The 12,319-nt window shown below is 55.2% G+C and overlaps 1 protein-coding gene across 1 annotated transcript in view; it reads left to right on the top strand.

Annotated features, from left to right (window-relative positions):
* The first annotated feature begins 259 nt into the window (after positions 1-259).
* The window catches only part of KANSL2 (KAT8 regulatory NSL complex subunit 2), a 16,944-nt gene continuing 4,884 nt past the window's right edge, over positions 260-12,319 (top strand). Inside the window, exons 1-10 of the mRNA XM_009284620.1 lie at positions 260-322; positions 544-802; positions 1,757-1,935; positions 2,544-2,658; positions 3,095-3,258; positions 4,450-4,616; positions 5,405-5,501; positions 8,205-8,458; positions 10,406-10,642; positions 11,563-11,660. Of these exons, the coding sequence (XP_009282895.1) occupies positions 552-802; positions 1,757-1,935; positions 2,544-2,658; positions 3,095-3,258; positions 4,450-4,616; positions 5,405-5,501; positions 8,205-8,458; positions 10,406-10,642; positions 11,563-11,660 (1,562 nt within the window). The 5' untranslated portion in view covers positions 260-322; positions 544-551. The remainder of the gene's footprint in view (positions 323-543; positions 803-1,756; positions 1,936-2,543; positions 2,659-3,094; positions 3,259-4,449; positions 4,617-5,404; positions 5,502-8,204; positions 8,459-10,405; positions 10,643-11,562; positions 11,661-12,319) is intronic.

Here is a 12,319-nt window from a genome sequence, read left to right as displayed (position 1 = left end):
CACGGCGGGGGGGCAGGGTTGGGAGAGCCAGCCCGCTGAGGAAGGGGCCGCGAGTTGGGGGACAGGGGATGCCATGGAGGCATGGGGTTTGTGTTGGGCATTGTGGGGTTGGTGGGCTGCGCTTGGAAGGGAGCGCTGTACCCTGGGAGGGTGTGGAGCTGTGGGATTCGTGCGCTGGGAGGAAAGGGTCCTGCGCTGGGGTGGGGGGTGGGGGTAGAGGGGCACCTCTGGGACGTGTAGCCCCCCCCGGCCACAACGCTGGCAGGCAGCAGCGCTTGTTGTGCCCACACCTTGGCATGGACGTTGCTGCTTGGTAGCTCAGGTGAGTGAGATGTATTTCATTCTGTGCAGAAATGGGGTTGCTGCAAAGCCAAAAGTTTCCTCAGGCGTTGGAAGAAACTATCTCTATAGGAGCAACTTCATCTCCCGCCTGTTCAAGGGGGTCAAAGAGCTTTATTCAGATGCGTTAGCAGATGCTGCTCCTCTTTCTTTTTATCAGTAGTTTGTTTCATTTCTTTTAACTAGTCTGCATCTCTCGAGCAGGTGTTGGCATGAACAGAATTCGGATCCATGTTTTGCCGTCAAGCCGAGGACGCCTTACTCCTGTGCCGCGGCCGCAGGAGCCTCTGTCATGTGCCTTCACTCACCGCCAGTGCTCCCAGCCGCGGCTGGAGGGGCAGGAGTTTTGTATTAAGCACATTCTTGAAGACAGGAGTGCCCCTTTCAAGCAGTGCAGCTACGTTTCAACAAAGAATGGAAAGCGGTGTCCCAATGCTGCACCCAAACCAGAGAAGAAGGATGGGTGAGTACCTCTTTCTCCTGGTTCTCCATCATACAGAATTAAAACGGGCAGGAGAAGGTCCTCCCGATTCAGCTGCTGCAGTTACGTTACCTCAGACAAGTGGCTCCCTCTTTCTGAAGCGTTTTTAAGCTAGAAAAAGACTGTGAGTGCTGGACACTGCGTGGAGTCGTCTTGGTCCTGCAGGACTGTCGGGCTGCTGCCCTCTGCCATCAGAAGGTGGCTGCAGTGATCCAGGTCCTTTGTAAGAGCGTAAGAGCTGTATGTGCACCCACGCGGTGCCGTACCTCCGCTCAGCCCAGCAAATCTAACTTGCCGCTGTCTGTGCTTACGGATAATCCTCAGCACGTACACTCTGGTCGTGTGTTAGGTGGAGTTGATGACCTGGTTGTGCTTCTTGTTCTCTGATGCATATAAAATGTTCTGACTGCTATGAATGGAAGGACCTAGAACAGTTCTCGACATTCAGTAAGCATGACAGCAGAGCACAGTTTCCCTTATGGGAGCATCGACCCGTGTTTCATTCTCAGAGGTTACGGGGATGTGGACGCTGATAGTCTTCATTCTGCCCTTGGTCCCTCTGCGATAAAAAGGATCCATCCGATGTGGGCCAGCGTGCTCTGTGTGGAGACTGAGAGTCCAGTGTGAATGTTTGGAAGCAGAAGAGCTCACCTCAGTGGCTTTAAGTAAAAAGCTCTTTTCTCTCGCTGCTGCTGTGCCATGTGGCTGCTGGCTCCAGTGCCAGAGGTGGCATTTCAGCGGTGGTGTGTGGTCTGCGAGCCACCCAGGGCTCTCTGGCATTTCCAAGCTGTACCTGCAGCCAGCGGCTCCCTCTGAGAGAGAGCTGTGGAGGGGATGTGCTTTCCAGGTGCCAGGGAACGTTTCTCACTGTATCGCTTGTTCGTTTTGCTGGCTGAGGGCTTGGAGTTGTAACAAGCTTGTGATTTATTCCCGCAGCACGTCGTTCTGCGCGGAGCATGCCCGTAGGAACACTCTGGCGCTCCAAGCTCAGATGAAGAAGTCCAATCCTGGGCCTGTAAGCGAGACTCTCCTTTGCCAGCTTAGCTCTTACGCCAAAACAGAGCTGGGCTCCCAGACCGCAGAGAGCAGCCGCAGCGAAGCCAGTCGGATCCTAGGTAAGAATTGAAAGTGAAAACCGGTGAGAGAGGACCTGGAGTTCTCCATTCTGCGTGGAAATGCCAAGGATATCACTTCTTAAATCAGTGAAAAAAAGATCCCAGGGGTCCGTGGGTAAAAGATTGTGTTCTGCAAACCCTGGTGTGTCTCGCCTGCCACTGACTGTAGACGACTCACACCGCCAGACCAAAATCCTGCAGGTTTTCTTCCCTTGCAGTCACAGAGTAGAAATGTTAGCTAGCTTCCTTCTTTGCTGGGTTAGTCTCTAGCGCTGCCTGTCAAACGCTGGCTCAGTGCTGAGCTTCTCATCTCGCAGGGTCGCTTGGTGGGGCCAGCCGGCAGTTCGTGGTTCCTAGGTAGGCAGGAGCGCCACCCCACAGGAGCTGTGTGTTTTGGCTGCGCCGAGTTGGTGGGTTTCCCGTTGTTCCATGTCGCTGGCTCACACTGTGCTGGGGAGGAGAAGTCTCTCCTGGCAAGAGACAGAGCTGGTTCACCTCCGTGCGGCCGTGGAGCCGAGCTCCCGGGGTCCCCGGCCGCCCTGTGCCAGAGCGGCGAGCGCTGGGACGTAGGGCAGTGTCCTATTGCTCAGGGTGACTTGTCTTTTCAGATGAGGACAGCTGGAGCGATGGCGAGCAGGACCCTATCACAGTGGACCAGACGTGGCGAGGGGACCCGGACAGCGAGGCTGACAGCATCGATAGCGACCAGGAGGATCCCTTGAAGTAAGTTGGATGCTGGTGGCTGCAGGCTGCTTACACACGTGTAGCGTGCGGAGCGTTCTGAGCTCAGTGTGGTACCAGAGGAGATGGCGGTTATGTTAAAGAGGTGATGTTATTAATGGTGTCGCAGTTGGACTTTGATCCTTGGTGAGCTGCTAGGTGTGAATGCTTGTAAGTCTTGGACCTGGTGGTTCTTCTGGGAAGTATTTGATGGTCATCCTCTTTCAGTGTGGAGTGGTCCGTTCAGCAGCAGTCTCTGGGTGATCTCTTAAATTAAAAATAAATCTGTAAAAATCAGTATTTCTGCTCGTCACCCGTTGATCTGTCTAACCCAGCCCTGCTCAGCCCGTGTTTCTGATAACGTCCGTGCCATTCGGCCAGGAGAACAGCCCCGAGGGACCCTTAGAAACTTCACCCTGTCTGTGGGGGTGTTTTTCAGGCATGCTGGCGTGTACACAGCTGAGGAGGTGGCTTTGATCATGCGAGAGAAGCTGATCCGCCTGCAGTCTCTCTACATTGACCAGTTCAAACGACTCCAGCACCTTCTGAAGGAGAAGAAGCGCCGATACCTGCACAGCCGCAAGGGAGAACATGAAGCCATAGGCAAGTACTGGTACAGGTAGTCACTGATCCGTATTCGTCTGGCTGAGGGCACAGCGCTTCTCTAAAACACATGCAGAACTCTACATTTAAAAAAAAAATGGGGTTTTTTTGCCCTTTGTAGAAGCAGACTTCAGAGCAGTGCTGTCTCGGTAAGGGTAAGAATTACCGTAGGACTGAAAGTCAGTTAGAGAAGGTATTTTTGTGGCTGGCCTCATGCCTGGAGATTGGTATCGTTTGGGTTAGAAAGGTTGCCGGATTTCTTTGCTCTTCAAAGTTTGCAGTGTTGTCAGGAAATGAGACTACAAAGTTTACTTCTGAGGCAAAAGTTCTTTTTTTTTTTTTTTTTTGTATGGGATTTCCTGTTTTTGGTTTTATAAACAAAAAAATTTATTCATCTGTAAGGTCCTGTCTGTATCGGCAGAAGTTTTGTTTCAGTTGTTAACACCAGTACTGCTGTAATGACGTACTCCTCCTTAGCAGGGGTGCACCTTTGCCTTGCAAAAGCACTTCTGCCTCAGTTGGATTTCTCCCTGTACGGAACGTGCTCTTGGAGGCAGGAGTTCGTAGTTCAGCAGAGGCAGAGCTGGGTTGTATAACTGGTTGCAAGTATTGCAGTGCAAAGAATGCTTTCTCTAGCATGGTCTTATAATAGCTCATCCTGGAAAATGGCATAATATGGCTCGGTCTCAAATAAAAATAACTGGAAGTTTGGTACATAACAATTTTGTAGAACTCTTTTTAGCAAACCAGTAATAGAAAAGCAGATCCTGAGCGTTGCCCTGTAATTACAGCTGGGAGTGCTTACTGGAAGCTTCCAGAACTTGCACAGGAGCAAGCTGAAATTTGACAAACTGCTATTCTGCCTGCAGAAATCACAATAGACTTTTGAGTGGCCAAATTATTTTAAAAGATGCTTAAAAATATTCAGTCGGCTCCTCGTGTGCACAGAGCAGTTGGGATGAGTTTTGGGATGGAGTCTGCTTTGTCATCCTCTTATGTAACTGAAAGATGTGCTTCCTGTTTATACGAGCAACTCTCGCTGCTCGTTCGCTCCGTGCGTTGACATCTGTGTCGTTAGTCAGCTGTTGGAGCGCTCGACAGCTGATTTTGGCTCTCGATACCAAAAAAAAAATGGAAGGATGTGGCAGGTGGGGGTGGTATTTTCTGACCCCCTCCCCTCGCTCCTGGCAGGCAGCAGCCTTCTGACAGGCCCGGAGGGGCTGATGGCCAAGGAACGTGAGAACCTGAAGCGCCTGAAGTGCCTGCGCCGCTACCGGCAGCGCTACGGCGTGGAGGCCCTGCTCCACCGGCAGCTGAAGGAGCGCAGGATGCTGGCGACCGATGGCGCTGCCCAGCAGGTGCGTCCAGCGGCTCGGGGACTGGGTATGGCTGGAGTTACAGCCTCGCTTGGAAGCTGGGTCTTTCCTCTCGTCCCTTCCTGGGAGCGATCCCGGGCCAGGTGCGCTCTGGCCCTGCCGGAGCGCCCCTTGTAACATGCCCTTTCTGCAAGGACATAAAGATCTGGTCCTGGCCAGCACCCTCGGTATCCACACGTTGGCCGAAACATCGGGGCTTCCTGGAGTCATTTAAAATGGGCACCAGAACTGCACAAGTTAAAGTGTGGGGTTGGAGAATTTTCCCTTTTGAAAGCGAGGGCTCAGTACAAGGTAGCCTGATTTTCATCATTGGAAAAATGTGTGGGAAATACTTCTTACAGTGGTGAAACCCAGACTCCTCCTAGACCTGTGGGGACCGAAAGGCAGGCCCCTTGCATCACACGTGAAACTAAATTTGAAGCTGTGTGCAGCCATTTCTTTGTAACCATTTTAAAATGCAAAGCATTCCCTTAACTGACTTCTGAAATTTGAAAGATGAGTCTGAGAAACCTCGTTCTTTGAGACATACTTCTGAGGTGAAGTTCTTCCTATTGAAATCGAGTCGTGCCTCATTGTCTCAGCTCTGTTTAATAAAAGCTTGAATGGGAAGGACATAATGAGGAGCGAGGCTCTGCTGGAGTGGAACTGAGAGTTTGGTCTTGGCGTGTTTTGAAAGCAGGACGCAAGTGTTGTATAGCCGAGGGGGTTTCTCTGGAACAGAGCCGGACGACTCTCCAGCGCAGCTCTGAGCTCTTCTCTTGGACTTGCAGGCGCACACCACCCGCTCCAGCCAGAGGTGCTTGGCCTTTGTCGACGACGTCCGATGCTCCAACCAGTCCCTTCCGATGACCAGGCACTGCCTTACGCGTATCCTTTGATCTGCCTGTGCTGCCTTGGGCTGCGCTCCTGACTGTTTGCTGGCAGTTTGAAGTGTGTTTGATCCTCCTTTTTTTCTCTTTGGCCCTAAATCAAGGCCATCGGTTTGCTGTAGCCGTTGGTTTCAAGCAGGAGCCCAGAGGAAACGTCTCCCGGTCTGTTGGCGCTCCCGTCCCCATGGAACGGCCAATTCGTGTGGGAGCGACAAAAAGCTGGGCTTGCCCTCGCTTCTGCCCGGGCAGGTCCCGCTGCAGCCTTCCTGTGGTACGCTGGCCGATCCAGAGCATCCGAACGGGGTGGCTAGTTCACTTGGAAGTGACAAGGGAACCTCACAAAGCCCGAGGGAGGCTCGAGATGGTTTCTGGCTATGTGAAAGGGGGATAGAAGCAAGTCTGCTCTTGGCTGCAGGTGCTGGGTGCCAGCAGTCATCCTGAGCAGGGTCTGTGAGCTCTCGGTATGAGTCCTGCTGTGAGGGATGTTTGTAGAAAAGGGTGTCTGACTGCTGAAGCACGTGCTCGGTGATTTTTGGGAGGATCTGAATGAGGGAGTAGTTCCTAGCCTGTTTGGGGCTGCCATGGGTCAGCTCAATCTCCTTTTACTCCTTGAAAGGTTTGCACACATGTGTGTGAACAGCCTTGAGCTGTTCAACCTCCTGAAACGGCCTCGGCTTTTTGAGGGCTAGCACTGAAATTTCCACTGGGATCCCCCCAGCTCAGGGATCACCACAATTTCCACTGGGATCCCCCCAGCTCAGGGGATCCCAACATGGGATCCACGAACCGAGCGTTGCCCCTGCGCAGCTCTTGCCTAAATGGGATTGGGTGGATGTGTCCAGGAGCAGGTTTGGATCGTGCTGGGGCTGCATTAGCAGCTGTTGCTGGTGTGAGTCAGGAGAAGCTCCGGTGCTGGGTCCCAGAGCAGAGCTGGCAGCCCAGGGGGAGGAGGAGCTCGTCGTTTTGTGCGAGCTCTTCGTTCTGTTTTGTTACTGAAGTTGGCAGACTCGACTCCAGGTATGTGCAGGGAGCAGCCCGGGTAGCAGGAAGGTGCCTTGGTTTCTCTCTAGTGACCATATGCTTCAAAATAAAGACAGGATAAATACCTATAAAACGGTTTGAGCAAGTTGCTGTTTGCAGCTGACTCGCTTTGAGCAGGGCAGGCTGAGAAGGGAGTGGAAAAAACGAGGTTTGATTTCCTTACGTCCGAGCTGTCAGCTGACTTTCACTGACACAAACAAGATTTTACTTTGGTTAGCCCCGCTGAGCCGATAACATCTGCAGTTTGCTCTGCTTTGTGCATTGTTGGGAGGCTCTTGGGCTTTGTTTGCTTTTCAGGAGCTGGATTGTTTGTGACAATGCATTAAAGGGACCGAACCCAGCTGGGCTGTTGGGCTCCAGGTGGAGCATGTGATTTGGTCATCTTGGCAATCCATGCTTTTTGGCTACCAATAAAGTCGGCGCTTGATCTGGGAGTCATTCAGAGAGATTAAAATCTGGCTTCCCCACCCTGCTGTTCATACAGAGGCGCTTTCCTCACCACATCTGCCCTTGAGTGTCTGAGAGATCTGGCTCCTCTGGGCTGAGCTCTGTACCGTTGCTGCTAGCACAGATTACGGGCTCCCCACAGCCTGCCGGGAAGTCGTATCGGCGCGTTCACAGCTGCCTCGGTGCAGGGAGGAGAGGAGGAAAGGATAAATCTGAAACCTAGACAGCTTAAGAAACTGGGTTAAACTTGGCGCCTTTTGCCAGTTTATGTGGGTTTGGAAGTTTGGGGTTTTTTTTTTCCTCTCCCACACTGCACTGTGTGAAGAGGAAGCTGTGGCATGAACCCACAAACGTCGAGAACAGCTGGGCAGTTGTTTGGGTGGGTTTGATATTGAGGTATCTGACCTGAGAGACTTGATCGACACCTGAAATCTGCTTTGGCCCCAGCTCCAGATTGTCACCTGCGTGGAGGTTGTGCCTCACTCTGCTCACTGGGTGACACAATCTCAGCTGTTCCTTGCAGCAGTAAGTAGAAACTTCACGACTGTCAGTAAAATGTTGTTTATGCAGACCCTGGTGCAGCCTCAGCGGTGGGTCCGTCTGTAGTTTCGCAGGGCTCTTGGAAGAGGATGGGATTTGGTCTGTAGCTACTCTCTGCTGGTGGATTGCTCTGCAAGCGCGATGCAATTGGAGCAGAGTTTCTGTTTGTGATTAAAGGCAGGAAATCCCATTTACACCTCTGGCAGGAATAGGTTTTCCATTGGGAAGGAAAATGCACTGGGAAGATAGAAATACCGGAACTAAACTCCTGGCTGTGGAAAAAGCATTGTGTGTGCTCGTATCTCCGCTGCGTGTTAGATGTTAAGGCCTGTGCAAATGCCTTTTAAATGGATGTCTGCAACTAAAAGTAAGTCTGTGCATTTGTAATATCTTCCATCTGAGGATCTGCGAGTGCTTTACAGGGATCCAGCTCCGTTTCCCAGCCCCCACTGGGAGGCTGTCGCTGTTGTCCCCGTTTGCCATCATGCAAGTAACGTCATCCACACTGCCGGGCAGTCGAGGTGCAACTCTGGAGTCCCTCGGGGAAATGTATGGGGTTTTTAACACCGTTTGCTGGAGGGTGGTGGGTGAGGGGGGAGTGTTTATGCCTCTGGATGCGTGTCCGTCTGTAGCTTGTCTGCTGTGCAGGTTTCCCTTGACCACATCTTCCCAGACATCTGTCAGGACACTAATCAGACTCTGTTTAAACCGTGTCAAGGCTCCGAGGAAGTGCCCTGCAACAAGCCAGTTCCCGTGAGCCTCTCCGAGGATCCGTGCTGCCCGCTCCATCTCCGGTTGCCTCCGCAGATGTACGTACCCGAGCAGGTGCTGGCTGTCCCTGAGGAGCTGGAAGCTGCCCCCACGGACCTGTACTTGAGCGCTGCTGAGCTCCAGCCCACAGAGAGCTTGCCCCTGGAGTTCAGCGATGTAAGTTGTGCAGTGTGCTTTAGGCCGTGGTGTGCAAGCAACGTGTCCTGCAGAAAAGCTTCCCCTGAATATTGCTGTTTTGGTTACATGCCATGAAGTCACACTGAAATGCTCGTGGAGCGGGCTGCAGTGCAGCAGACCCGGTGCTTTCTGTGGAGCACGCATGGATGTCATGTAAAGCACTGCCTCCCCAGCACAGATAATGTAAAATTATTTTTGTTCTTGCTGGCTTGGGGAAGGAGAGTCTCTTGAAGAACGTGCAGGAATGCGAAAGGTTTGGGAGATGTTTGTTTCTGTAGGGTTGGTGACTGCCCCTTTAGAAGGGCTGTGCTCCCGTTTAAACCTGTATTTAGGAGTCTCTTGAAGAACGTGCAGGAATGCGAAAGGTTTGGTTGTTTCTTGTTTCTGTAGGGTTGGTGACTGCCCCTTTAGAAGGGCTCGTTTAAACCTGTATTTAGGGGCTTTTTAAAAAGAGGATTTTTTTTTTCCCTCTTCTCTCCCAGAGGAGTACGGTGAGGATTTTAATCCCCAGATTATTCTGATGTCCTGCTTTTTTTTTTCCCTCTTCTCTCCCATGAGGAGTACGTGAGGATTTTAATCCCCAGATTATTCTGATGTCCTGCATGCGTGTTAAGCCTACATGCTTAAAATCCTCTGAAATTTGTTTAAACAAAAATATACTGCAGTCGTTTGGAGCCGCTCCTCTGAACGAGGCGTCACTTGCTTTAGTATTCGGATGCCCCTGAGGTTCTTGAGCACTTCTATCAGGAGGTAAATCTCGTAACCACTTCAGACTCTGCTGGTGGAGGAGGGATGGCCAGCAGCTGTGGAGTCCCAGGAATGGCAGCAGCCACAGTGTTAACACAGGAAGAGCAAGTGCTGCTGCTGTGGGGTCAGGCTGGGCCCAGCACCCCCGGGGTCGAGGGAACACTCCCCCTGCCTTCGGTGGGCATCGGACCAGATCCCAGCCCTCCTTCCTGTGGGGCAGAGCCAGCGCGCTGCGCTCTTAAAAAGAGCCTTTGTGGGAGAGGTGGGGTTTTTTTCAGGTCAGAAATGAAAAACGTGACTGTTTCTCTCCCCCAGCCTGTCCTTCGAGAGGGTCCCCCGCCCCGTGCGGGGTTTCGGGTGCTTCAGGCAGGAACCTGGGTGCTTTGCTCCTGCCCTGTGCCCCGAGCTGTGCGTGGATGTAACCGCAGACACCCTGCGAGAGCCCTCCGTCCTTGGCTCGGAGGGATTCGGAGCTACGGCTGTGTAGGGCATCTGTGTTTTATCTCGCGTCACGCTAGGCTGGTGGAGTGCCACTCGTGAGTCGCAGGCATCTTGCCTTGATGTCGGAACACCCTCCAAAGCCAAAACAAACCCCGTCCTCTAACAATAGCCTCACAGGAATCCCAGCCTCTGGCGTCAGCGGGGTTATCCACGCACGCAGCAGATGGCAGCGAGCAGGGCAGATGGAGGAGTAAGCCAGAGACCGTCCACTCCAATACGTTCTGTCAGGGCAAGCAAAGGGGGTCGGGTGAAATCCTGGGAGAGGGGTGACTGCTCTGGGTGTCCTGAGGAGGGCAGGATCGGACCCTTTCACAGCCCTCCTGGCTGCTGCAGGGATGCTTCGGGGGCGGCACGTCACGCTGGGCTCCGGACCTTGTGCCCCACACCTTGTTTTCAGTGGGAGTGCGGCACCCCCAGCCTGGATCACACCGTTTCTGGAGGAGGTCCCCGTAGCTGCATTCCCAGCTGCCGAGGCTGAGGGGCCCGGTGGCACGGTGCTTGCTGCTCTGCCTTCCTCCTCCTCTGCCCGTAAAGCAGCAGAGCGGCCTGCTGCCTGCTCCTGCCCTGCTGCTCGAGGGGGTAGCGGAGAAAGGCTGTGAGGACTCGTGCTTCTGTCTCCCAAGAGGCTCCTCGGGACCCCTCCTGCTGATGAGCCCCTCCCGGTGTTTTCTCTCCTAGGACTTGGACGTGGTGGGCGATGGCATGCAGTGTCCCCCGTCCCCTCTGCTCTTTGATCCTTCTGTGGCCCTCGATCAGTCCCTCAGAGACGTTGCCGAGGCCCCCATAGACATACTGGCCCTGGAGGAGCCCTCCCACCCAGGCCTCCCTCCGCAGATGGCGCTGACGGACAGAGGGAGCTCCTCTGCCCTCGTCTTCTCCCCGGCTGCCGAGCCTCCGGCCGAGCTGCCTGCGCAGGTACGGCTGGGAGAGCGCACCGGGGGCTTCCAGCAGTAGCACAGCTCCTGCTCCAGGCGATCCCCCGCCTCCCGGGGCTCTGCGGTGAGCTGGAGGATGTGTCTTCCTGGGGGGACAAGTCTCCATTTGCCCTCCCACCACGCAGCCAGGCCCTCAGGGGATTGCTCTCCCATGCAGCGGAATTCGGACCCGTGCTACGCCCACGGTCTGGATGGTATTGGGAGTGTTGAGGGCGTGGGAGCCAGAGCCCGGTCCCGGGGAGCGGCGGAGGATGGGCAGTCGCCTCTTCTCTGTGGGTGGCTCGGTGCCACCCTCTTCCTGTGCGTGGGACGGGTGTCGCGGGAGCTGTCTGGGACGCCGTGGCGATGTCTTGCAGGCTGGGGACTACCCGCTGTGGGAAGCCCATTTTCTCCCATCTGGGGATTTTAAGGGAAGCTGTCGTCTTCTAGGCAAAGGGTTTCTGCTTTCTCCTTTTCAGTCTCATTTTTCACTTGCAACTTGCTCCTCTTGTGTCCCACCCGGAGCTTGTGGCTTGCTCAGGACGTGCCCACAGGGTGTCGTCTTTGGAGATGTCCTCAGATGCCCCGTCCTGCATCCCCTGTCACCCCCTCCGACGCTGTCCCTGCAGCCGAGGAGTCCCCTCAGTGCCTCCCCCCTGGTGGGAGCCAAGTATCGGGGTGGGGGGACCCTAGCTCTGGAGCGCACACACACCCCCTAGGCCCTGAATGAAGACCACCGGTTTGCTGTAGCCGTTGGTTTCAAGCAGGAGCCCAAAGGAAACGTCTCCCGGTCTGTGGGCGCTCCCATCCCTGTGGAACGGCCAATTCGTGTGGGAGCGACACTAGGCTGGGCTTGCCCTCGCCTCTGCCCGGGCACGTCCCGCTGCAGCCAGCCCACCGTGCCTTTTCTGTCCCCGACAGAGTCACCTGCCCATGGCAGCATGCCGCGGCTGGAGGAAACCGCCTTCTCCGCCCAGGCCCGTGGAGCGGCCGCCAACGGGAGCCTGGAGCCGGCATCTGTGAGCTGACACTGGCAGCGTGCGGCATCTCTACCCTCCCTTGTGAATCCTCCCTCATGCCGAGTCGCGGCGGAGCCCGTCGGTGGGACACGTGTGGAAAACCTGCAGGTGCCGGTGTCCTTGCCCAGCACCGGGCTGAGCCGCAGCTCCAGCTCCTCTGCCGGCATCATTCCTGGAGCGGCGGGGGCTGAAACTCCGGAGCGGGGACCCCAGACCCTCCTTCCCCTGGCTCTGCCTGCCCTCTCCGTGGGGCCGGGCTGGCCAGGGCAAAAGCCGTAGGGGGACTCGAGGCGGGGAAAGAACGGGGCGGCTCTCCACGCTCACCGGAGTTGGGGGGTCCTTTGCCGTGGGAAATGGTCCGTGCCTCTTGTGTCCTGGGGGGGCTCTGAGGCCAGGGGCGTGATGAGGTCCCTGTAACGTTTTTCGGTCGGGGGAGGAGGTTCCCTCCCGCGGGTAACCCCCACAATAAAGCGATGGAGATGGGCGCCCAAGTGTCCCCGTGTCCTGCGGCAAGGGCGGGCTGGGGATGGTGGTGGAAGAGCTGAAGGATGGAGCGGCTGTTGCCGTCCTGGGGGGGTTTGGGGCCGCCCTGGGGTGATGAACCCCCCCCCCCCCCCCCCCCCGCGGGGGCGGCCCGCGCCCTCCCACCCCCCCCGCCC

This window comes from Aptenodytes forsteri, unplaced genomic scaffold (assembly GCF_000699145.1).
Source record: "Aptenodytes forsteri isolate BGI_AS27 unplaced genomic scaffold, ASM69914v1 Scaffold567, whole genome shotgun sequence".
Lineage (NCBI taxonomy): Eukaryota > Metazoa > Chordata > Aves > Sphenisciformes > Spheniscidae > Aptenodytes > Aptenodytes forsteri.
Note: the sequence above shows the minus strand (reverse complement) of the source record. Positions and strands in the feature narration are given on the sequence as shown.